The sequence below is a fragment of the Brachyistius frenatus genome, unplaced genomic scaffold (genome assembly GCF_029030835.1).
Source record: "Brachyistius frenatus isolate BFR_SWC_R1_liver_20210118 unplaced genomic scaffold, ASM2903083v1 Contig_115, whole genome shotgun sequence".
NCBI lineage: Eukaryota > Metazoa > Chordata > Actinopteri > Embiotocidae > Brachyistius > Brachyistius frenatus.
Genome location: NW_027210714.1, coordinates 735,001 through 758,548, shown reverse-complemented (window position 1 = coordinate 758,548; position 23,548 = coordinate 735,001). Strand labels below are relative to the sequence as shown.

General features: G+C 40.2%; 2 protein-coding genes across 5 annotated transcripts in view; one reads left to right on the top strand and one right to left on the bottom strand.

The window, feature by feature from the left end:
• The first annotated feature begins 915 nt into the window (after nt 1-915).
• On the top strand, nt 916-6,469 carry LOC138629433 (potassium channel subfamily K member 1-like). The gene is made up of 3 exons (XM_069713122.1): nt 916-1,370; nt 3,184-3,588; nt 4,960-6,469. Exons 1-3 carry the CDS (start codon nt 1,019-1,021, stop codon nt 5,262-5,264), a joined length of 1,062 nt encoding a protein of 353 aa, XP_069569223.1. The 5' UTR covers nt 916-1,018; the 3' UTR covers nt 5,265-6,469.
• Nucleotides 6,470-6,505: 36 nt separating this feature from the next.
• entpd1 (ectonucleoside triphosphate diphosphohydrolase 1) overlaps nt 6,506-23,548 on the bottom strand; it is a 185,760-nt gene continuing 168,717 nt past the window's right edge. For 2 of the 4 annotated variants that reach the window (XM_069713115.1, XM_069713114.1), the window contains 9 exons: nt 15,628-15,755; nt 15,092-15,209; nt 13,856-14,006; nt 13,379-13,538; nt 13,058-13,261; nt 12,648-12,905; nt 11,403-11,516; nt 11,125-11,262; nt 6,507-7,148 (listed from right to left, as the gene is read on the bottom strand). In XM_069713115.1, the coding sequence (XP_069569216.1) occupies nt 6,942-7,148; nt 11,125-11,262; nt 11,403-11,516; nt 12,648-12,905; nt 13,058-13,261; nt 13,379-13,538; nt 13,856-14,006; nt 15,092-15,209; nt 15,628-15,755 (1,478 nt within the window). In that variant the 3' untranslated portion in view covers nt 6,507-6,941. Of the gene's footprint in view, nt 7,149-11,124; nt 11,263-11,402; nt 11,517-12,647; nt 12,906-13,057; nt 13,262-13,378; nt 13,539-13,855; nt 14,007-15,091; nt 15,210-15,627; nt 15,756-16,863; nt 17,107-23,548 lie in introns of those variants that run through there. The other 2 variants (XM_069713112.1, XM_069713113.1) reach the window with 2 other exon arrangements.

Sequence of the window (23,548 nt, the reverse complement as noted above, 5' to 3'; positions counted from 1 at the left end):
CAGTGTTGATAAAGTCAGTGGTGGATGATGTATTTAAATGATTGACTTGACTTGGGTAAAAGTAATAAAATACTCCGTTACAGTCTAAAATCACGCTCTTAAAAAAAATCACTTTATAAAAACCTATCAATAAATTGTACTGAAATAACTTATGCAGAATGTGATCATTATTATATCACATTAGCCAAAAATTATTAAATTTAATGACAGTGCGTTTTATTATATAATCTCAGCCTATTTTTCTAAGAATTTTATTTGTAAAATCTTAATCTGCAAAACATTTAGTTACTTGTAGGTGGATAACCTGTGTCGTGGAGTAAAAGGTTTCCCAGTGGTGGAGTAAAAGTATAAAGAAAATTGAACTGCACAAGAAAAGTTCAAGTGACACAAAATGTACTGAACTAATAGTTCATTTGCACCGATATATTAAAACATAATTTATTTGACTGTTCTTGCACGATATTACTAAATTATTGATTCAAAAAATAAATTAGCAAATAGGCCTGGGGGGAGTTTACTGCAGCAAACATCCTTTAAAAATAATTTAGGCCGTGTTTTTATTGTTTTGTTTTACTATTATGTTCTGCCTACTGTTTAAAATACAAGTGGTGTCTGCAGCAGTAAATCTGGGTCTCCAAAGAAACTCGACTCGAGCCTCTGGGGAAATAAATCATTTGTATCGACTCAAAACACAAAACTTGTTTCACCGGTTCGAGAGAAACCACAGACACGCCAACACACACACACACACACACACACACACACACACACACACACACACACACACACACACACACACACACACACACACACTCTCTCTCTCAGGTAGACGCACGGTCTACCTGGTGAGGTGAGTGAGTGAGGGAGTGAGTGACGTCACCGCTACCCGTTTCCACTGGGATCGGAAGAATGAGGAAGAAGAATCCACCCAAGAGGGTGAAAGGGACAGTAGCTGTAACCCAAAACCTTAATCTGGTTGAGAGTAATTTGTTTAGTAAATCCACTTTTAATTTGTGGAATGGTGCTCAGCTGCACCGGAGACTGGTGCGCTCGGTTTGTGGAGCGGCAACAGTCAGCGCTGAATTTCACCCTGCTGATTGTCGTTTACATCCTCTACCTTATAATCGGCGCGGGGATCTTCTCTTCCATCGAGCTGCCCTACGAAGACGAGCTTCGGCAGGAGTTGAGAGCGGCCCGGCTGGACTTCCTGAGCAATAACACCTGCGTGTCCGACGAGCGGCTGGAGGAGCTGCTGGCCCGGGCGCTGCGGGCCAGTAACTATGGAGTGTCCGTCTTGGGTAACGATACCGACCGCAACTGGGACTTCGTGTCCTCCCTGTTCTTCACCAGCACCGTGCTGACCACAACAGGTGAGAGACTCAGGTGTTCAAACTTTAAATCATCAAAGTGTGTTTAAAGACGCCTGTTGATTTATTGGAAAGATGTGTTAGTACAATTCGGTAGCATTTAGAGGTCACACGTTACAAAGGGGTTTTATTCGCCGATGTTCACGCAGCGGTGGAAGTATTCAGATCCTTTACTACTTAGGTAAAAGTACCAATACAGAAATGTAAAAATACTGCATTGCAAGTAAAAATTTCTGCCTGAAAAACCCTACTCAAGTAAAAGTACATAAGCAGCTAAATGTAGTTAAAGTAACCAAAAAAAAAAACCTGGTTTGTACCTTCTGACAGACATATTATGAGGCCTAAATGACGTCATTAGATTAATAATGATAAGTATCAGTATGTGAACAGCATGTTACTGTTGTAGCTGTTGCAGGTGCAGCTAGTTTGAACTACCTTATATACAGTTCAATGTACATACAAGGGCAGCAGCTAAATCTGATGGGTCATCAGAGGATTACAGGGAGAGGACAGAAGAAAAGTTCTAATACACAAACCAGTTTTCACCTTTTGGACTTTTTTCCAGCCTAATCTTTGATTTTTGGTGAGATATGGATCATTTGAGTATTTATTGAAATGAAACCGTGTGAGAAGTTTTAAAGGGAAAATCACAAATTTGTGGAGCTGTTATCAACTCATCTGAAAAGCAGCCTAAGTCAGAGGTCAAAAAGGATGGGGACCACTTGTTTTATCTTAACAATTTGTTCCCAAGAAACAGTTTTTAGTTTGCAACGTTCCCCGACAGATCTCAGAAGCCAAAAAGGCTGGAAAACGACTGGCATCTTTAACATCGTGTTATGTTCTAAAAAGCTTTTTATTTAATCAATTGTGATAAATCTTCATCTTAAAAGTAACCAAAGCCCAAATAAATCTCGTGGAGTGGATTTATCAAGCTGCATCCAATGGATTTACCTCTAACTTTTACTTTTGTACTTGAATGAATGTGCGAAGGTACTTTCCACCCCTGGCATTACGGTTAAAGATCCTCTGCAGATATATGCAACCCAATGGAGGTTACAAGTTCCCCTATCACTGTAAAGTAAAAAATTGGACCAACAGTGCAAAAACATTCATTCATAGCAGTAACAGCTATGAGTTTAATTTTTTTGGTTTTGTGACTTTCATCATAGCCAGCACATCTTCCAACACTGCTTTGGCTTTCTCCTTTCTGTTTTTTTTTCTTCTTGTATTGTTTGCTTCTTCTTTTTTTCAATTTGCAAATAAAAAAAAAACAAGTGATAAGCTGATAGTCTGGGGAACCTTTCAGAAAAAACTTTATATTGACTATATTAAGATCTTTGCCAGTCTGGCTGTTGCATCATGTATAATTCAGCAGCTAGAAGCAGGTTCAGAGATGCTGATGGAGAATTATTGTGGGTTTTAATGAGAATTGAGGCCCCTGAAGCTTTATAACACAAAGTAATTTGACCATTAGCTCGGCTAAAAGGAGCAATTTAAAACCCGCAGAAAATAGCTGTGAAAACACACAAACGTTAAAAAGAGGTTAACCCTTTAAAGTTAAAACTCAAATGGAATAATTTATTGATTTACAGAGCCTTTAATTTATGTGCAATTTTATACGATTTAGCCAGTTTATAGTACAACTTGTCTTTCATAAGAAGAAATGTTGCTTTTGACTGAGCCTCAGTCTTCCTTCCTTGTAATTATAGTTTTTGTGTAGAGCCTCACAGGTGCTCGGTGGCTCCTGGAGAAGAATCCCACATCTAATTACACCTCTGTAATTCACACCGTGCCGCATGTTTTGCTGTGTTTGCAGGTTACGGCCACACTGTTCCTCTCTCCGATGGAGGGAAGGCCTTCTGTATCTTCTACTCCCTCTTCGGCATCCCCGTTACCCTCTTCTTCCTCTCCACCGTGGTGCAGAGGCTCATGGTCCTGGTGACTCGACGTCCGGTGTCCTACTTCCATCGGCGATGGGCTATGTCCAGGTCCAAAATGGCTGCCATTCACGCCACCTGCCTCGGCATCATCATGACCCTGTTCCTCCTCATCATCCCGGCATGGATCTTCATCAGTTTGGAGAAAGACTGGAACTTTCTAGAGTCTGTTTATTTCTGTTTCATCTCTCTCACAACCATTGGCCTCGGGGATTATGTCCCTGGACAAACTCACAATAAGGAGGCCAACCCACATCCGCAGCTGTACAGGCTGGCCATTACAGGTGAGTAGGTGACTGAATATAATATATACAGTATATATAACGTTGCCCTCCACAAAATGTGAGTCGGGGTTGAAATCGTGGCAAAGGCCTTAGAGAGTCCTTTAGTGGAAGGTCTAACTATGAAATGGCCAGTAGCAAATTTGACATAAAGTTAGTACTTGTTACACAATACAAACAAGACAGACCAACCTATAAACAAACCATGAATATACTGATAAATACTGTGTTTGCAGTAAAAACCTGTTTTGTTTACCCCATTCGTTTTGCCATCAGTATTATCTGCCCTGGTCAACACCTGTGCCCCCCGGCCACAACATTTATATTTTTGACCACTAAAAATAAGGCGCGCATCGAGTGTTTGCTTCTATTTTTTTTTTTTTTTTTTTCACTCTTCACTTTTTTTTGTGACTGCCAACACACATAAGATCTTCTTCTCTGTACATGATGCACACAAGAGCAACCTGTGTGCTAACTGTCCAGCAAAGCCCGTCAGAGATATGATTCTGTGTCCGGCATCATGATGCTGCGTTTCGGGACCGGGAACAATTACAGTAAATTAGGGAACTTGGAAAAGATGATTATCACTTTGTATTTTGTCATAAAATCCTAACTTTAATGATAAAAAAAAAAAAAAAAATAGCAGGGGAGCACTTAGCAGCATTTATCAGGGTTCTCTTTGCTCTCATATGAGGGGACCTCTCCACCCAAATGGCTAAATTCAAGCCCTGGACTCACCCAGTAGTTTACAAAGAGCTTTTATGAAACTAAATGATAATGTCAGCATGTTAACAGACCCATAAAGACAGTACTAAGAAGCCGGTGTCCACCAAGTACAGTCTTTTCCTTACGGGAATAACATTCGTTTTGCCGTCTTTTTGGCTGCTGAATGATCCACTATGTTCACCAGCTAGTAGCTAACTGGGTCTACTTCAGGATGGGTTTTACAGTGTGGGCTGAAAGCAGCTTCCTATTGTGTCTGCGAACGAACAGAAACAAGCTGTTTTTGTTGAGGGCAGGACAGAAAAACACAGAGCTGGAACACGCCATAAATGTCATTAAGCCGAGGCAAGCTGCAGATTGAGGTGATGGCGCGACGAAACCCCTTTCACTTTGACACATTGGCTTCACGTTGCTATTCATGACTTCCTTTAACTGAATTTGAAATGAAATTACAATGAAATAAAACAGCAGCAGGTTTTCCACGAACAGCTATGATATGTTCATTATTGCTTCACCACTTGCTCTTCCAGCTTTTCAAAATTGACGACTAAACAAAGCAATGTCAGCTTCTACACCCTTTATGTAGAGACCCGACCTTGATTTGATCTTATTAGTCACACGTTTTGTGCGTCTGTGTGTTTGCTCTCCCAGTCTACTTGCTGCTGGGTTTGATCTGTATCCTGGTGGTGATGGAGACGTGCTGCGAGCTTCCCCAGATGAGAACCCTCAGACAGAGGTTCTACCGAGAGGACGTTCGAGAGCTGGACTCCGAGACCGCATACATCATCGATCGGGATCACACGAGCGACGAGTTGACCGAGCCTTCAGATCACGTCGTAGATCCCCTTCCAGTCATCCCGTCTGTGTCAGACCAGGCTGCGTCCCTACGGCAGAACGGCAATTCGGCGCCTTACACTCTAGCACCAGGATCTACTTTTGACAGAAGACTCAGTTGACAGATTGTCAAGGGCCTCCAGGTGTGTGTCTGGTACACATTGTCTTTAAGGGACCGAGTGATTAACTTTTGCTCCATACATGGCTGCTCTTCCCCTCCATCTAAATATCTATGTGAGTGTAGAAGCAGTCTGTGTGTGTGTGTGTGTGTATATCTACATCTAAGCTGAACCACTTATTAGTTTAAAAAGTGATTGCTCTCATTCATTGCCAACACCACATTGCGGTCTAAAAACAGGAACCACCCACAGATTATCAGCATGGCATTGTTTTTCTTCCCTGTTCCTCCATTCTCTGCAGATATGGATCTAAGACAGAGGAAGGGCTGCCCCCCCCCCCACACTCCTCCCAACGGAGGGAAACCCCAGAAATTTCCACTTCCTGCCAAAATCTTGATGCCGTAACTGTAAAGCAGCACAGTATGTTCTAGAGGAGTTCGGACCAGATCTGAGCACATTATATAATCTATGGCGGTATTTGCATAGGGAAAATGCCTTCCTGGAAGTATTTAAGCAGTACAGTATGAGGTGAATCAGGCGTAACATCAGTTGTCTGACTGTACATATTCCAAGACAAATATCAAGTCATGGCAAAGAGTAAACAATTTTTTTTCTTCCTGGTCGCTTTTGGGTGATGATTAGCCTTCAGCTCCTGATGGCATGTAGAAATATTTCATTTATACACTGCAATGTATTCCTTTGGCCACAAGAGGGCAGCACTTTCATGTTACAGGTAGATTTACATGACGATGTTACTGGGAATTTATCTCGTGCTGCTTTGTGGAGTTTGCTTCTTAAAAACGTAATCAAGCTGCAGGAATATCTTGCTGTTACAACGGAGAGGGAGGAATAATAATGTAGAAAGAAGACGTTTAGCAGTCCATAATTTGGTCAAAGACGTCCCAGTTTGCAGCTGTTCCGAACTTAATGTATTGTTAATGGTGGATGTATTATGTTGACCATTCATTTTCTTTTTACTTGTTATGAAATATCGTTAAAATATGATGAAATCACAAGAATCACAAGAATCATAAAGATGTAACTTCATCAGTACGAGATTACCAGAGGTAAAAAGATCATTTTGCTTCTGTTTTCATTATCATTTTACTGGTTTATGGGTTTTAATGAAAAGCAAAACTTGAAAAGCTGTTTTTAACAAAATTATATTAGCTTTCTGCATAAAATGAAATAAATCATGCAACATCCAACATTTTAGAATTGATTCTGTTTTAACAAGCGTACAAGTGACAAGCGACTCAAACATTTTATATAAACTTGGGTTATTTTATTTGTACAGTATCATATTCACATCATAATTCAAGACACATACATGCAGACTAATGTGGGGACACGCACACATTCAGGCATGCATTCAGATTCACACATTCAGATTCACACACACACACACACACACACACACACACACACACTCAAATGCAGAAAATGTCCTTCAATCAGAGATGCAGAACTCACTTCCCAGTGAGAGAAAGCATTTGTCCTTCTGAAATGTCCTTGAATCCATATGAGCTGCAGGACCATCTTTTGCAACATGTGCTGACTTTTGACCTCGCCACAGATTGGTAAAATGGCCCACGACAACGCACGCACACTCATAAACTTTCACAGGCATCCCGTCCCTGACTCATCCCTCACACATACATACGTAACATCAGTGCGTGTTTAAATGATCTGTGGTCGCTTGGGGCAGCGGGGCCAGAGAAGGCGCAGGCTGAGGATGAAGAGGACGAAGAGCAGTATTGCGATGACGGTGACTATGGAAACATAGCCGGCATGGGGCAGAGGGGGTGAGTCAGGAGCCTCAGCCGGGATCATGTTGGTCAGATTCAACATGTATCCCAGCGTCCAGCCTGCATCGCTGCCTTTAATCTGGAAACAACAAAAGAAGAAGACTCTTTGATCTCTTTTTTTTATCTTTAATTTGCCATCCATCTGCAATTATGGGTGTTTTTACTCGCACAGCATTTCAGAACATGCCTACTAATTGTAAGGTCGAGTTAAATTAGCTCTAAATTTGTGTACAAGCAGCTCTGACTTTGACATTTCATGCATACATCTCTACCTATTCACACAGAAGTATATGTATTTAATCAAGGACACACACTTCACTTACACATGTTTGCTTCTTTTGCTTAAGTGGAATTTAAATGTAAAAATGTTTGTATTTATACTGGAATATTTTAAACTCACAGACAGCAGAATTGATCATACTGTGATAAATGTAAATATGGAAGTCAAGGACTAAATTGTATTCAAAATACTCAATTATATTGTACTCTAAGTAGACAGAGTTAAGATTTAAATATGGATTATTTTTGTTTGTTTCCTGCATCATTTGCATCATTACTGTCAAAGTGAAAATATCAGATAAATGTCCATTTACAGGGCAAACAATCTGCCAATTTGAAATGTACTTTTCTAAGACAAAATGTCACTATCACAACTACATTTATTTAGTTGGGGACAAGGCAGAGGTATAAACATGTCTGTTTTTTATGTAGCCTTTCCTTTGGTCCAAGACCGTTTTCTCCTCAGGCCAGGAACCTTGAACCCACATGTTTAAATCCTTAAACACAATACAAAACCAATACGTTTTTAATCTATATAATCAATAACACACACTAACTGTCATTCTTTTTCCCAGAGGATACATGACGTGTTACAACAGGAAAAGCCCTTTTGAATAATAAAATTAATGATATCTGTCTTCCATTTAGCTACGTCAGTGATGGTGTGGTTCACATACGGACTCAATGTCACGGCTCGAAAAGATGAAAGCAAATATTAATGTTATTGGTAGTACTCTGCTTTTTCCACATTATTGAGTCTGCAGTGAAAAACATTTTTCAAAAACTCACATAAATTAAAACTTTACAACAGAGTTACATATCCAATACAAAAAGGGGACCTGCTTAACATCCTGATTAAAAATCTGAAGTCATTATTCAATTTTTGAATTATTTGATCTATTTATTGTTTTATGTTATTTTGTTTTAACATGACCCCTTTTTTTTTTTTTTTTTTAAATCATAGACTCATAGACGTATGTGTAAATTAAGACAACAATTTGATTTATTGCCCTTTTAAATATCAATTAATATAATAATTTATACATGGATCAATAGAATAATGAGTAAAATCGTGTACTCTTGCCTGTTTCTGTTGTCTCATTGGAGCTCAGTTAATGGGATCCTAAAAACCGATATGACACCTGTGATCCTCCACAGCCACCATCACGGCTATTTTTTTGTTGTTTTTTTTTTTTGGCTTGGTTGCCACGTGACATGACGCGTCCACTCAGGTTCATGCAGGTGGACAGCGCGCTCATTACAACCAGATACTGTTGCAGATCAACTTCTCTTTCAGTTTTGGAGGATTTTTTTGAAAACAAAAATGTCGATCGTGTTGCAGTCTGTGTTTCCAGACTCTGACAACAGTTTGTCCCGAGGACAGCAGGAGTTTCACATTATCTGCAGTTGGACCGCAATGGCCGACTGATTAATGGGGCTACTCGTGGGAATTTCCTGTGTCTCAGGTAAGAAGTTGCCTCACTTCTGCTTTCACTTTGTTTTCTGTTCCTCGTTATGTTTTGGAGCAGCTCGTGTTGTGATGGTTACTGTTGACGTTGTTTATCTCCACTATGCTTTTCGGCTGTAGCTAATGTCCGATGTGATGCAATTGAAATGACCCTGTGGAGTATTTGCTGAACTGGTCCTGGACCGTCTTCATGTAGTGGTATCGTTTTTCTGTAGTTAGGGCCTGAGCACCGAAGGTGCAAAAGCCCTATTGTTATTTGGTGTCTGCATTTCAAAACTCTGCACGCAAGGTTATTTATTGGTCGTTTTGGTGCCACGCTTTTCTTTTGTAATACTGGCTTCATTAAAAAAAAAAAAAACACACACATTTTTATTGTTCATAATTTACATTTTTCGCAAAGCATTCAAACACAGTTTATGTTTACGTTTAATGTTTCTACCACTGTTAAATCTAATCAGGTCAAGTCAAATGTATTTATAAAGCTCATTTTAAAAAAAAAAAAAAAAAACAAAAAACATCAGTTGACCAAACTGCTGCACAATTTAAAATACACGCTGTTGCTAACTTGGCTGTAAAGTTATGGAAAATATTTAGGCTTGCATAGTCTACTGCCCGGAGAAGGAAGTGCTACAATATCTCATTATTATCAATAGTGTTACCGTTGGCAGCTGTGGCTCAGAGGGAGCAATAGGTTTTATAGTAATTGCATGGTTGGCAGTTTAACCCTGCGGTCTGTGTTGCAGTGTCTTTAAGCAAGATGTGAAATTCTGATGGTTAGGCCAGCGCTTGTAAGGCAACAGAGTGTTTGTGAATAGGTGTTTTGCTAAATATTGATCTGTTTAAGGTTTTCTCTTAGGACTTAAAGGAATGGTAGTCTGCTTCCTAATTATGTTAAGTACATACAGTGTAGACTATTTGGTCGTGTCTTGTTCATCGGAGGCTTAACAGAAAGTTGTCTGAGCTTTATTTCAGACTAGAACGGCTTTGCAAGCATTTAAGGGAAATTCCTACCGAGTTGTCGCACAGACTTTTACCATTGTGGAAGGTGTTGGTTCATTTGTTTTATTCTGTCTTTCTTATGTACATGTTGCTTTTCATTTTTAAGGAGGGAATGATCACTTGTTTTGGGTGGTTAAATCTGTCAGCAAGATCCTTATCGCAATTTGGATTCTTTGGAGTCTTTTCACTCAACTTTAATTGTAACCATCTTCTGTAATGATGAAGTACTTAACACAAGTGTCTCTGACTGAACTGAAGAAATGCAAACCAGATGTTTTCAAATTGTTTGGTGTTGTCTGGTCAAGTTGCTGTGAGGATTTTTAGACTGAAACAGAGCTGGATTGAAATTTTCCTTGGTTTCTTCCCCTTTTAAAACTATTAACATCAATGTTTTAAAGTGGGATATGAAATGTTGATCGGTTACCCAGGAGAGATCAGGTTGGTCCAAACGTAATACTGTGAGTCTGTCATTAGGGCCCTATTGTTATCCAAGGAATTATTTTTCTTTTCGGTCCTTGTTCTTACAAATGAATTGCCTTTTTAGAGGCTTTATCATATTCTTATCCGGCGGCTACATTTACCTACATGCACGAAATTTGGTGGACATGTGTATCACACCTAGAGGTACAAAAAAGTTACATTGCACCGTTACGTCAACTGAACAGAAAGTCTGCCATTTTGAATTTAGTCGCCATTTTTGGCGATTCGCACATGTTGTACTTTGTCGAACTCAGGCATGCATTTTGTCGGACCAACTTCAAATTGATTCAGTTCACTCTTAACATGAAAAGTTATCAAAAGAATTAATTTTCATCAATGGGTGTGCCTGTGGCGTGGTGGCCTTTTTGAGCATCACGCCATGAAACTACAAGTTGCTTTAAATCTTATTTACAAAGTGCTATCAGCAAGTGCCATTTCAAGCGCTACTAAAGTTCTACTATTCAATTATGTACATATTCCGATCTTCCTCGAACGTTACATCTTTGATAACAGTCTCCACCCCCCACCCCCCGACCCTACCAACCAGCTCTCCAACTTGCACCGTGCGAGGTCCCGCATATCACTGCTTGCAGTTTTAATTCTAAATGTGATCTGAAAATGTTGAAACAACCCTTTAAACAATCACAGATTATTCAAAATCTCTCACTGTTCAAGGTGTAAAGCTGTGAGGTTTTTACAAGGATAGAAGTTCAAGGACACACTTGCGCACGCAGACATGTTTATGCTCAACAGGATGTGACCTTAATCAGGTGGAGGCATGGCTCCTGGGTGTGTGCGATAGGAAAACGGTGGACTGTAATCTACTGACCTTCTTGATGAATTTGATGTTGGAGTAGCTCTCTGAGGTGAAGTTGTATCCTTCTGTCAGCAGGGTGAGGATGTACGTGCCGGAGAAGCAGTACTCCGCCAGATAGTTTAATTTGACTCCTGAATGCTGCTGCATTATCTGTTCAGGCATTTCAAATGCAGTGATATCATCAGTGTACAATATAGGCAGGCTTGAGGACATAGATAAGAGATGGAAGTGGATAAATATAGCAGAACATTTTTTGTGTGTGTGTGTGTGTGTGTAAATATCCCCCCAACCTTGTTCCAAGGGGTCGCGCAGTAGTTCATCAGCTTTTCTTTCACAGCTTCCAGAGTGATGGATGTATCAGTCAGATTGAGGAAGTTCATCACAAAGTAGTAAGCAGAGAAAGCCTACAGCGAGAGAGGGGCAGAGGAAGAGACTAATGTCACACTCATGACAGGTACCGATAATTAAAATAAATAATGTACTCTGGTGACGCTTATTCTCCCCTCATGTACTATTTTAGTATATCCGGATGACGTGATTACAAGAGCAACAGTCAAACCTCAAATGGGGGAAAACAACATTAATATAGTGATTTAAATATGACATTTCTGCTAGTTTACTACAGCTGTTTCTTCACAAATGAATGGAAACAATCTTAACTAATACACAAAATAATTGTGATTATGTGATAATTGTGACAGGTTGAGAAGAGGCCGAACAAAATGAACTTCTGGAGAAAATGAATGAATCCGTTTACCAGTACTCAGTGGTCATTATTTAACGCTACATGCTGGCCTCACTGACTGAGATGTTATCAGTGTTTGGTTTGCAAGTAGCTGTGAGGCCAGGGTCAGTCAAACTACAAAAAAAAAGCTAATTGTACACCGTATGTTATTGAATAATCGGCTGCTCGCCTTGACTATATAATTTGCTTTGTTTATAGAATATCAAAAAAATACAGAAAAATGCCAATTAGTATTTTCCACAGGCTATGATTATGTCATCACATGTCTTATTTCATGGCCAAAATCCCAGAGACACTCAGTTGATTATCAGTTGAGAACATCAAATCCTCACACTTGAGAAGCTTACAAATGCAGTTTTCTCATCAACTCCTCATCAGCACCTCATTTAATGAACAGCATCCCTCTGAAATTTCTCTGATGATAATTTTTACGAGAAGTATCTCTGGGAAAAAGTAGTGTCAAGAATAATTTCATGCGCAGTGAGGACTTTATTATTCAGTGTAGGAGGGACACTGTTTTTAGAAGGTTATATGTTTTACATGGAAGTTTACAATGCTGTGATGGTGGCCAAAATTTTAGATTTTCATTTTAAACAACTTTTACACAAGACTAGATCTTGTATATGACTGCAGCATGGATATAATGCTAAAGGGCTTTTATTTTGAAACGAGAGCTTTTACGTTGAAATAGATAAAGGAAGTTAGTTTTTGGTTAGTTGTGTAATTCCTGTCTAAACAACACAAGTAAACAAAACTGATAACTAAAAAAACACAGATAACTGTATGTTACCCCAAATGGACCCTGCAGGAGTGGTTGGAAGACCCCGTTGAAAGAGCATTGACTGTATGTGCAGGCAGTGAAGTTAAAGACACTTTTGACAACTTCCTGGCATTGTTGGAAGTTTCCTTTCCCCGTGTGAGTGAAGGTTGCAGGAGCTCTCTGGGGTTTCCTGTTTGACACACAGGGGCTGTCATAGAGGACTGAGTAGTTCTTTGTCTCCGTGTAGCCCGAATGAAAACAAGGATCGAGTATTGTTGTTGGACCTGACTAGGAGAGAGAGATGACAGAGACAGAGTGAGGAAGATAAATCAATTTAAAGGGTCATTGCACATGTACATTATGTCTCTTAAAGCTTTTTATGTCTCTAATAGATTTAAACAGGGCCTCACTGTAAAGAGAAACTTAAGTCAGAAGTTTACCTCTGTCTGGTGTGCCAGTGCCATTCGTAGCACTTGGTCTTTACCGTAACACAGGAAGCTGTGGGTGTATAGGTTGTAGTCATTTCCGTAGAGTCGGAAGGTCACAGAGTTGCTGGGTGACTCCGAACCGTCAAAATTATCAGATACAAAGCTAATTTGAGTTGAAGCCCCGCCAAGGTCAAGAGCGCCTGTTGTTTCTAAGCCCTGCAGCAGAGCCAAAGAGGCATTGACGTCAGTGCACAGCAGGAGCACTCTAACGGACACACAAAACACATTTAGAAGTGGGCAAATGTGCATGAACCTGTATGTACAAGTGCAGACCTGTTTGAGGCGATCATCCAAGTAGTTGACGGTGACCCAGCCGAAGGCGCCTTCCTCTTGCCCGCTGAGTAGTCTCGCTCCCTGGTAGGAAAACGGGAACTTCTGCAGCGCTGCCTCCACAGCCTGAAATACCTTGTCTGATGCCGAGCGGTTCTCCATACTGCATACACACAGGGCCCAAATTTATCACAGAGTCACATCCATAATTCAAATCAATACAGCAGCCCATAAATAATTTATAGACTACCATATATTATGGCTTTGACAGTAACACATTGGCAGTAAAGTTGATGTGGAGATAAATCACAATGTTAGCAAATTAAAAAGGGTACAGATAGCAACACTTTGACTGCCAGTGCAAAACACAATTGCAAAATTCAGGCTTTTAGGTAAGATTACAAATGTGTCAACATTATTATTCCATAAATTTTCTTTAATAGATGCATGTTTGGGAACATGTGTACGTGTGCACCGTACTTCAGCAATCTCATTCCTGCAGTAGCTCCCAGATAGAGAGGGGTCTCGTGGTGTCTTTTTTCGGGGACCTTCCTCACGGCATTCTGCATGCACAACGTCAGAGACTCCCCTGCCTTCAATGGTGCAGAGGCATAGCTGGAGATACCTTTACCTGCGAAAACAAAATGTCAAGAGTAGGATGAAGTCATTTGAATTTAGAAACCATAAAACAGTCTTCTTTTGCTGGCCGTCTTGGAAATTGAAGGTCATCCGTACAATTTCGGGAACTTAAAAGAAAGCCTGGTGAAGATGTTATCGAGAAGTCTGCTCACTTTAAGCATGCTTGATGTACAATCACTTAAGCAAGTATCTAATTCTGAAATTGTTTAATGAGTGTAGAGTCCACCAAGTAGAGTAGAGTTGAGTAGAGACCCCCTGTGGACTTGATAGTAAGATCAATTTATTGTCATGTTTGATCATTTTTATATTGCAGACACATGGAAAATATAGTTTATCACCCGGCTTATTCTTGAAAGAAGTTGTATAATTAAGGAACGAATCAAACTTCAAATGATCCAAAAGCAGAAAAGTGTCAATCCTATTCTCTATCGTGCTATCTACTGCCTATATAAGAGTTCTTCTTTATGCTGTGATAACGGAAATTACATGAAGAGGGACGCTAGCAACGACGGAGGGTGCTTCGATAAATGAAAAGTAGGGAAATTAACTCGCAGAGGAGAAGCCAACAGCAGGCTTAGTGAAATAGCACAGTTTAATGAATAGAGAATAGGGTCTGTCCCCTAACACTACAGAAGCGTGCTGAGTCTGCTAGGCGCAGAGCAGCGAGCAGTACAAATTGTGTAGCTGTGCATGTACATTATGACCCATATTGTGCATTAAAAATAAACTATGCAATCTAAGCAGAGTTCCTAAATTTTGTGTTATACATTTTGGCCATTGTAGTGATAAGCATAAGCTGCAATTTATTCCATGGACTAGTAGAGGTCTCCTTCCAGCTATGGAGCAGAGCATGGTTTCAATCTTCCATCATTTACATAATGTTGAAAGAAATTCCAAATGTTTATGGGAGCTGACAAGAAAGATAAAGCTTATTATTGTGGGGCGAAAAGGCAAGATGAAAAGTATTAATGCACCTTGATTATGTGCTTGTTCACCTACATGAAAAAAGTTAAGTATACCAGTGCAACCAATATAAAAAGCCAGTCTGGAGCTGTGCTAGTGTAGCATATACTGTACCGTCGACTTTGCAGGAATATGTCTGTTCCACTCTACCAGTGTTATTATCTTTCTCTGCTGGCCACTCATAGATATAGAGAGCTGTGTGGGAAGAGCCAGCGTCCAACACGATCCCATACTGGAGTGGAGACACAATGAGTAATTCCAGTTAAGCGCTCGGTGTCGTCCTGAAAGACTGCCATCCTGACTTGAGATTTTAAACATTCAATATAGCAGTTGTATAACGCACAAGCAGAAATATATCAGCAATATGTGTCACTGCGTAAATGAGAAGAATAATATTAATGTAATACATTTTAGCTGTGAGGCTAAAACTGGGCCTGCATTTGTGACAAAAACCAGAGGTGATATTAATATCTTTATAAACATCCACCGGCCATATTTGGAGGTGGATTTTTAAAACCAGTAGTCCAGGTTGAGGTCATATTGACCAAACCATATTTGGCCTGTGGATTTTGGACTGAGATCCTGATATAACAGCTGGCTCCCTCACAGGGGAATAGCCTACAACATTTGAGTACTTTCCTCTGCCATACCTTGTACTTTTGGGGGACGGGCCTGTTCTGCAAAACTGCTACTGTCACCAAGGCAACAATCGCTATGACACCAATCACAGTGATGATGATGGTCACAGGCGTTTGCCAGGGGTTCTTCTCTTTCATCTCTGAGAGCGGGGGCGGAAACACAGACAGACAGACAGACAGACAGACAGGAAGGAGAGGCCAGAGGGTTGCCGAAGTAGAAAAAGGGGAAGATGGGGACACAATAGAAATAGAAAGGAGATGTGTGTTAGCCAATCTTGCATCCAGATGTGAGTGATGTCACAGCATAAGTGTTTGTATGTTGGAGAGAAATCCCGTGTAGAGTGTTTAATTGTTTTGTTCTGTATCCAAGGACTACAGATGGATTTCTGATTTAGTGTTTGAACTCACGCCAGGCTGTTCGTTGATTCTAAGGGAGGGAGTTTTGTTATTTCAGCCACAGCACATTTAAAAGGGAAATCCACCAAAGTATTTCGCTAAAGATGAAAGATCAACCAGGTTTCCCTCTTTGGAAAATGTTTAAAAGCGACTTTTTATTTCGGAAATTGCTGAACTGATAACACAAAACACGAGAACAGATGGCTTCAATCGAATAGATAACGTTCATGTTGTGGAACTACACATCCTGTTATATGTATTATTTTAATCCTTCCTAGCTTCCCATTGCTCCCTATGTACTCATTGAGTTTCCACTGTTTACTAATGGGATCTAAAAAAAAAAACCCACATCACACACACACACACATCTGTACTCACAGATTCTATCGCAGATAAAATTCACTTTCATATCAACCATTTATAAAAAAAAAAAACAACACAAAAGGGTGTAACAGGCGGTTTTCACAAGGCTATTGTGATGAAAAAAAGGCTGATGAACAAGATACCAGTCGGAAAAATAAAGTACACACACTTGCGTGCGCAAATACGTAACCACACATGATTGTTTGACGATTAACAAGATTAGTAAACTGGCAGACCCTGTTTAGGTGCATATGACAGCTGGCAAAGTACTCACCCCCACACACATTGTGGAAACTGACCTAACTGTAGAGCACAGTGCTCAATTTCAAGAAGAAACAGTTTTTTTCTGCTACGCTGCATCAGCAGAACCTGCAGCACTGATTGTAAACCTGACCTTTGTCTGCTGTGGGAAAACACAGAAAGACTGCAACTTGACTGCAAAGCACATTAAAGCAGCGAGCCAGCGAGCAAAAGAAAGAGAGCACTTACCTCTGTCGTCTACTTCAATGAACTTGCCACTGACGAGGAAGGGAGAGAGACCAATAGCGACAGAGAAAGAGAAGTGGGGAGGGCGAGCGGGAAGGGGGGTGGGGAGGGGTGGGCGAGTGGAAGAGGAAAATATGGATGGGACAGGGAGAGGAGAGAATGGACAGAGCATGGTAGCGCAGTGATAAGATGAGGAGAGGCTTTTTCCGCCGTGGCCGGACAGAGGATTAGAACAGAGCTGTGTGTGTTTGTGTGTTTCTGGTGGAGCGGCTCCGAAGCACCGAGTTTGGCATTTCCTCCCCAAGCTGGGGCAGCAGAGCCGGTCACTATGGAGACTCGGCTAAAGCGTATTTGTGCGTGTGGCAATGTGTTCTCGTATGCATGTGAACCCCCCTTAAAAGGGACACTCTCTCTCTCTCTCTCAACTAATAAGAGTCACTCGCCCCAGCATTGCTCTCTCTCTCTGTTCATTCTGTGGGAGGTGTCTGGAGGGAGGGGAAGTGGGGACTCCCTTGTTTAGCTGGTTTTTATTACTGACAAGCAGTGATGTCATTTCGGTGACGGATCGGAATCCCCTGCTTTTCTCCAAGGCCGTGTGTGTCTGTGGGTTAGGTGAATAGAAGTTAGTGAAGAGCTAAGTTGTGTGTGTGTGTGTGTGTGTGTGTGTGTGTGTGTGTGTGTGTGTGTGTGTGTGTGTGTGTGTGTGTGTGTGTGTGTGTGTGTGTGTGTGTGTGTGTGTGTGTGTGTGTGTGTGTGTGTGTGTGTGTGTGTGTGTCTCCGCAGACTTAAAACATGACTTGCCTGCAAATTTGTTGATCCATTCACAAATCCATCCTGTCATTTATTTTCTTCTTTTGCAACACGTACATGCAAATACATGTTTAAACATGCGCAAGAAAATGACTGTCAATTTATACTTTCTAACTTATCACTCCCTCAGCTCCTTGGAGAGACTGTATGGTTCACAGCTTCTCACATTGAAGCAACACACACACACACACACACACACACACACACACACACACACACACACACACACACACACACACACACACACACACACACACACACACACACACACACACACACACCCAACAGAAAGTATCCTGTAATTGTTTGACCTTGTCATTCTCAAGAAAAGCACCAAAGTTCATGGCTGCTCTCGTTAAGATTTCCTCTGGACTGTCCAAACAAGATAACGTTTGGATATTTATTGAATCCACTCTGTTCTACGTGAATGGCAATAATTAGTCACACAGCTGAAATCTACCAACCTTTTTGTAATAGGCGGTGCAGCATTCTGGGTAGTGTGTCAGAGAGTGTCCATCTTTTAGCACCAGCTGTGGAAATTTACAGCCTGGCTGACATGCAGTCCTTTGCTGATTTATTAAATTGAATTAATTAAAATAGAGAAACCGTTACAAAGATATGGAGAAGATGAAGGAGAAAGAGACATGTCTACAAGCATGTAACCCACCACTTGACTGACACTTGCACCCCGTTAGTTAACAGACCTAGAACATTTCATACAGTAAGTAGAAATGTCTTGTGATGTCCTGCTTCAATGAAAATGTAAATTTCAAAGCTGGATTCAGGTTTATCGATTATTAACCAGATACAATGGACATACAAATAAAGAAGTATAAATGAGTTGAGCTTAGCGAAACAATAAACTTTTGGTAACACAACAGCTACCGTATGTGAAACTGGCAAATCTGATAATGAAGATAAACTAAGATATTTTGGTGACTTTGGAAGTGGGGTGCATTATTTTCAGTCATCTATGTTTCCCAAACTTTTCTACAACAAAAAATCACAACAAGTTTTTAGGCAAATTCAAACTATAAAAATTCTAAGTATGTTTTCAACAAAACTTTAAAGGTTTTGGTGCAATGCTACTAAAAGCACTGGAAAAACTGATATGTAGACCCTGAGTTGACACAAATGCAAAAGGTTTTCCAGCTTATCATTTGTTCAGATAATTAGATTTCTATACAGAAAAAAAAAAACTATTTATTAATTTGACACGGATGATTATTGAGAAAAAGCAAATTAATTTAAAATAATTTCTAAAATTGTAGCTCCAAAACTTACAATTACGGAAACAAAAGTTTTACTCAAAACATAGGTTTAAATTGGAGTCAAATGCTTGTTCAAGTTGCCTAGCAATTGATATGAAAATGAAAAATCCAAAGACATCAACAGCCAACTCAAAATATAAGACAGACAGCTCCTACACTGACATTGCCACATTAGTGTCAGCCATCAACAACTCATTCAATACCAATTTTCACGGAGGTCCAGCCACTAAACCTGACTGCAACACTGTCTGAGCTACATCATACATGGCCAGCATCTCGTTTTAGTGGTACAATAGAATTAATCAAACTTTTCCTCGAAAGCTTGAACAACATGAAAAGCCACGTCAGCCAAATATGTCTACTTGTTTTACAACATCACCACAAGCCTTGATTTATATGGTTATTAAATGTCTACTTTGTGTCGAATGCAGGAGAACATCTGTTATATGTCTGCTGGGCAAGTAAACAACAAGCCTTGGCATTAATGAGCGGGTCCATCAATGACAACTGGCCTCAATTACAAAACCCAGACTTTATTGTGGTTCCGAATCAAAGTCTGTAAACTATGTGGTTACAGTCGAGTTGTGAAGCAGGAATGGCCATTTTAGCTGAAATACTAATCGACATTCACTGGGACTATTCCAGAATTGAACAAAAACACCCCCTCCATCCACCCAACACACAAAGAAGGAGAGAGAGAGAGACTCACTCACGCCGTCAACTCGGGATCAGCAAATACCATAAAACCCCCACTTCTAACAAATCTGTTGAGAAACATGTCTTCATCTTTTAAGCGGGGGCCTTTGTTTGTTCTGCATGTCAAACATCAAACTTCGTCTGATGACAAAACTACCCATTGATTATCTGTGGACGGACCGTCATCTCTGTGCTTTGCCCTCAAATGACTATGCGTTGCTGTGGCAGACTTATGATGTGCCAGTTTTACCTGACAGAGTTTGCACTGCAAATCGTTATTTTTTTGTACAGTAGCATCTAACTTCACAGCGCCAGACATGTTTTACTGGTGCCTTGTAGTAACGTGTTGTTCTACTTTTGTTGACTAATAATGATTCGCAAACAGCTTTTAGGTGCATTACCGCCATCTTGTGGTGATAGTAAAGCGTTACTAACAGGCGCTGGGAAAAACATTGAAAAATATATTTTTTCTGACACGATAATAGTTGCTCGCCTGACTCTCCCAGACTATTGCTCACAGCTTCAGTTTTCTTCACTGTGATTATAGTCTGGATACGCTGCTCATATTAGTGTTTGCTCAGCCACTCTGAAGGGCGGACCAATCAACATTCAATGTCGGTGGTTAAGCGCGTTTGTTACGCCTCTTCTTCATTTTGATTGGTTGGAAACAGTGACGAGCGCAGCCTTTTCAAAACTCGATGACTGAAAAAAACAACAGCAAAGAAAGTTCGGCACTTAACGCCGATTTAACGCTTAGCACCTCGTCATGCTGCTGCCGTTGGTTAAAACAATTAAAAAATTACGCTGTCCTCAGGAAGAAAAAGTTTGGTGATTTGATGACTTCAAAAATTGTAACCCATCTCGACTGTTAAGCTGGTGTGGACTGACCTGATCCTCACCCTTTCTTACAGTTACCATCAGGTATGCGTGTTAAGCAACTTGGAAAATTGTATCTACAAAGTTGTCTTTCATTTGCTTTTAGACTGAAGTGGGGAAAGACTGTTACATTATGTGCAATCACATACTGATGATAACACTGTTGGCAGCTGATTAAACAGAAACAGTCAAAAAAACACGTCAAGACAAAAAACAGGGATTACCTGAGCAGCTAATTAAATACATGAGCTCATGGAGGAACTCTCTTGGAACAGACTTTCCCGAAACACACTCAAGTTTGTAAGTTTGTACTTGTGAGGAATTCTATAGACATTATGCATTCCCCAATGATCACAACAACGTGCTTAACCCCAGCATGTGGTCTACTCCAATCATAGTGTGATCTAACCCCAAAACCAAATCTTAACCTCCAAACAGCCATGTGATGAAGTGAAGACCGACCAAAATGTCCTCACTTTACAAAAGCTGTCCACAGAACACAAACATAGGCCAAGACATTTCGCACACATGGATGCAGTCTTTTCTTCTGCTTGTTCATAAGCCGACGAATTTGCACAACTCCACTCACGCGCACCAGTGTTTCCATTTCTGATCCCTCTCTAAACACACATGTAGTGTTAAGGTTAGGGCAGGATAAATCAGATTTGACGCGGGGAAAGACGCAGACGTGGGAAAAGGACAGCACAGAGTGACACAACTGGAAATATAACATCTGTTATCGCTCAGCATGTCTTCTTAAGTCATATTTCATGAGAGTTATGCAAATATTCTCAGCACATTTTAGCACGGCAAGTATATGCTTGAACTAACCTTTACTTATCAGGAAGGAGGGAGTTAGAAATGCTGTGTGTGCGTGGGGGGCGCCAACATCTAACATTAACTTCTGTGGCCTGTAGTACCAAGAGATGTTGTTTAGATGAGCAGCATCCAGATCATTTACCTACAAAATCAATGTTCAACAACTCGGACACGAAAAATGACAATCACAGGATAAATCATTTTTTATTATTGCCTAACACACATTCTTCTTGTCTCATGATCATCACTGGACACATTCCTTCCCTACTTCCTAAAACCAAACACTAAATTTAATCTTAAAGTTAAGTCTTAACTACTAAATTAGGAAGTAAGTTCGTCATTTTGTACAGTATAAAATTCAACGTTTTAAAAGTACACAACAATAAAGTATTCAGAGAAATACACGCAGGCCCACGAACACATACGTAAAGGCTAAGATACACAATTCATAGTTTGGTCACACAGCTGCTTTTTTACTGGCAGTCTGTTTAAGGTCAAGCCCTTGTTTGATTTATTCCTTTTGTCAGATAACGTATGCAATAAGAGTCTCCACCCTTGTGGATCTGAAACTTTGTGCTCGTAAAGTCTCTGAGATAAAGAGAGAGAGAGAGAGAGAGAGAGAGAGAGAGAGACAGACACAGAGGTGTTTTGACTCAGCAGATGCTGAGCGGGTTGCTGCTGTACATTCAGCTGTGAGTCAATGGCTGACGCAGCTGGGGATCGACTGTGTGGTTTCATAATGATGGGAAGACGAGACAACTACGTCCCCACGAGGCAGGTCTTAAATCTGTGGTGCGGCGCTGGTGGTTTTAACAACTGGCAGGCCTGTGTGCGGACACATGTACAGCACGTGTACGTCATGGGGTGTTTCATAGTCAGCAGACCTTGCTTAACACCATCGTGTAACAAGTGTTTTGTATCATTTAATTACAATGAGCAATGCGATGGTGGAAACATACTTGGTTACAAACAGTTTAAAAAAAAAAAAGCAATGAATCAAATGTTAGATTTAGTTAGGTATTCAAAGTTACTCATTGAGAAGTCGAAATTTTGAATTTGCATAACTAGATTTTCCTGCTATCAGATAAGTTCAAGAAGAAAAAAGTAAGAAGATGAGGACAGATGAAAGGACTGAGGCAAGAAAAGAAAATTAGAGGTGGAATCTTTATTTTATATACAAAGTATAGCCATTGGATCATTGTAGTGGAGCCAAACATGCAATACTTGGCTCTTAAGTGTTATGAAGGAAAAATCAAAACAGAACTATTGATGTAAAGAGCCAGTACAGTACCTCAAAACTGTACCTTTCCTCAGTGGCTTACATTCTCAAACCTGTCGCCACAACCTGATGCACAATACACCTATTTTTCTAATAAACAGAAGTAAATAAGTAATTTGAATAGAATACACTTTAGAATAGATATGCTGCCCAGACTATATTTGAAAAATGGAATTTTTGTACTTGTATTGATGGACTTGAGAGCAAATTTAACATTTTGTTTCTTAACATAACATAACAAACATGAACTCACAAAAATCAGTGCAGTGCCCAACTCCCTAATGGATAAGCAAATCTATCACACAGATCGCTACATCCAGTAGTTATTGGCCTCTTTCTTTAACTTTTCCGTTAAACATACATTTTGTTTGGCCCACATTTGTCCTAAATTTTTAAAGTAGGCGACTTCGCTCACTTATCGACTCTATAAATACTCTTGTTAGGGTTGTTGTGAAACCGCGTTGCTGGTATGAAAAGGGAAACTCTGGCAGCGTCATATGATGATAAATGAGAGGAAGCATCTCTGCTTGCCACAGGGAAGTGATCTTTCCTGAGTGTTCTGTCCAGTCTGTCCTGCAAGGTCATTAACCCTGAGCTGGACTGATGTACCCTCACTTAAAGCAGAGAAAAATATCCAGTCTAAAGCATGATGCTGAACATGTCTACAGCCACAAATCTAATATTAATCCTACAATACAACTCTCTGTTCACTTTTACCCACGTGGAGTGCCAATGACCTTATCTTGACACTTTACATAAATTGTAAGTCACCAAACATAAGCAAATTTGACTTTTGTACACATTTTTGGGAATGTCCAAACATTGTTTATGCCTTAACGGCCTTAAACAAACCATGTTGTGATGTAATGATACTCACGAAAAAGACAAACATGTTTTCTCACTCAGCTCTAGTGTTATCCAGCTATTCCAATATAGT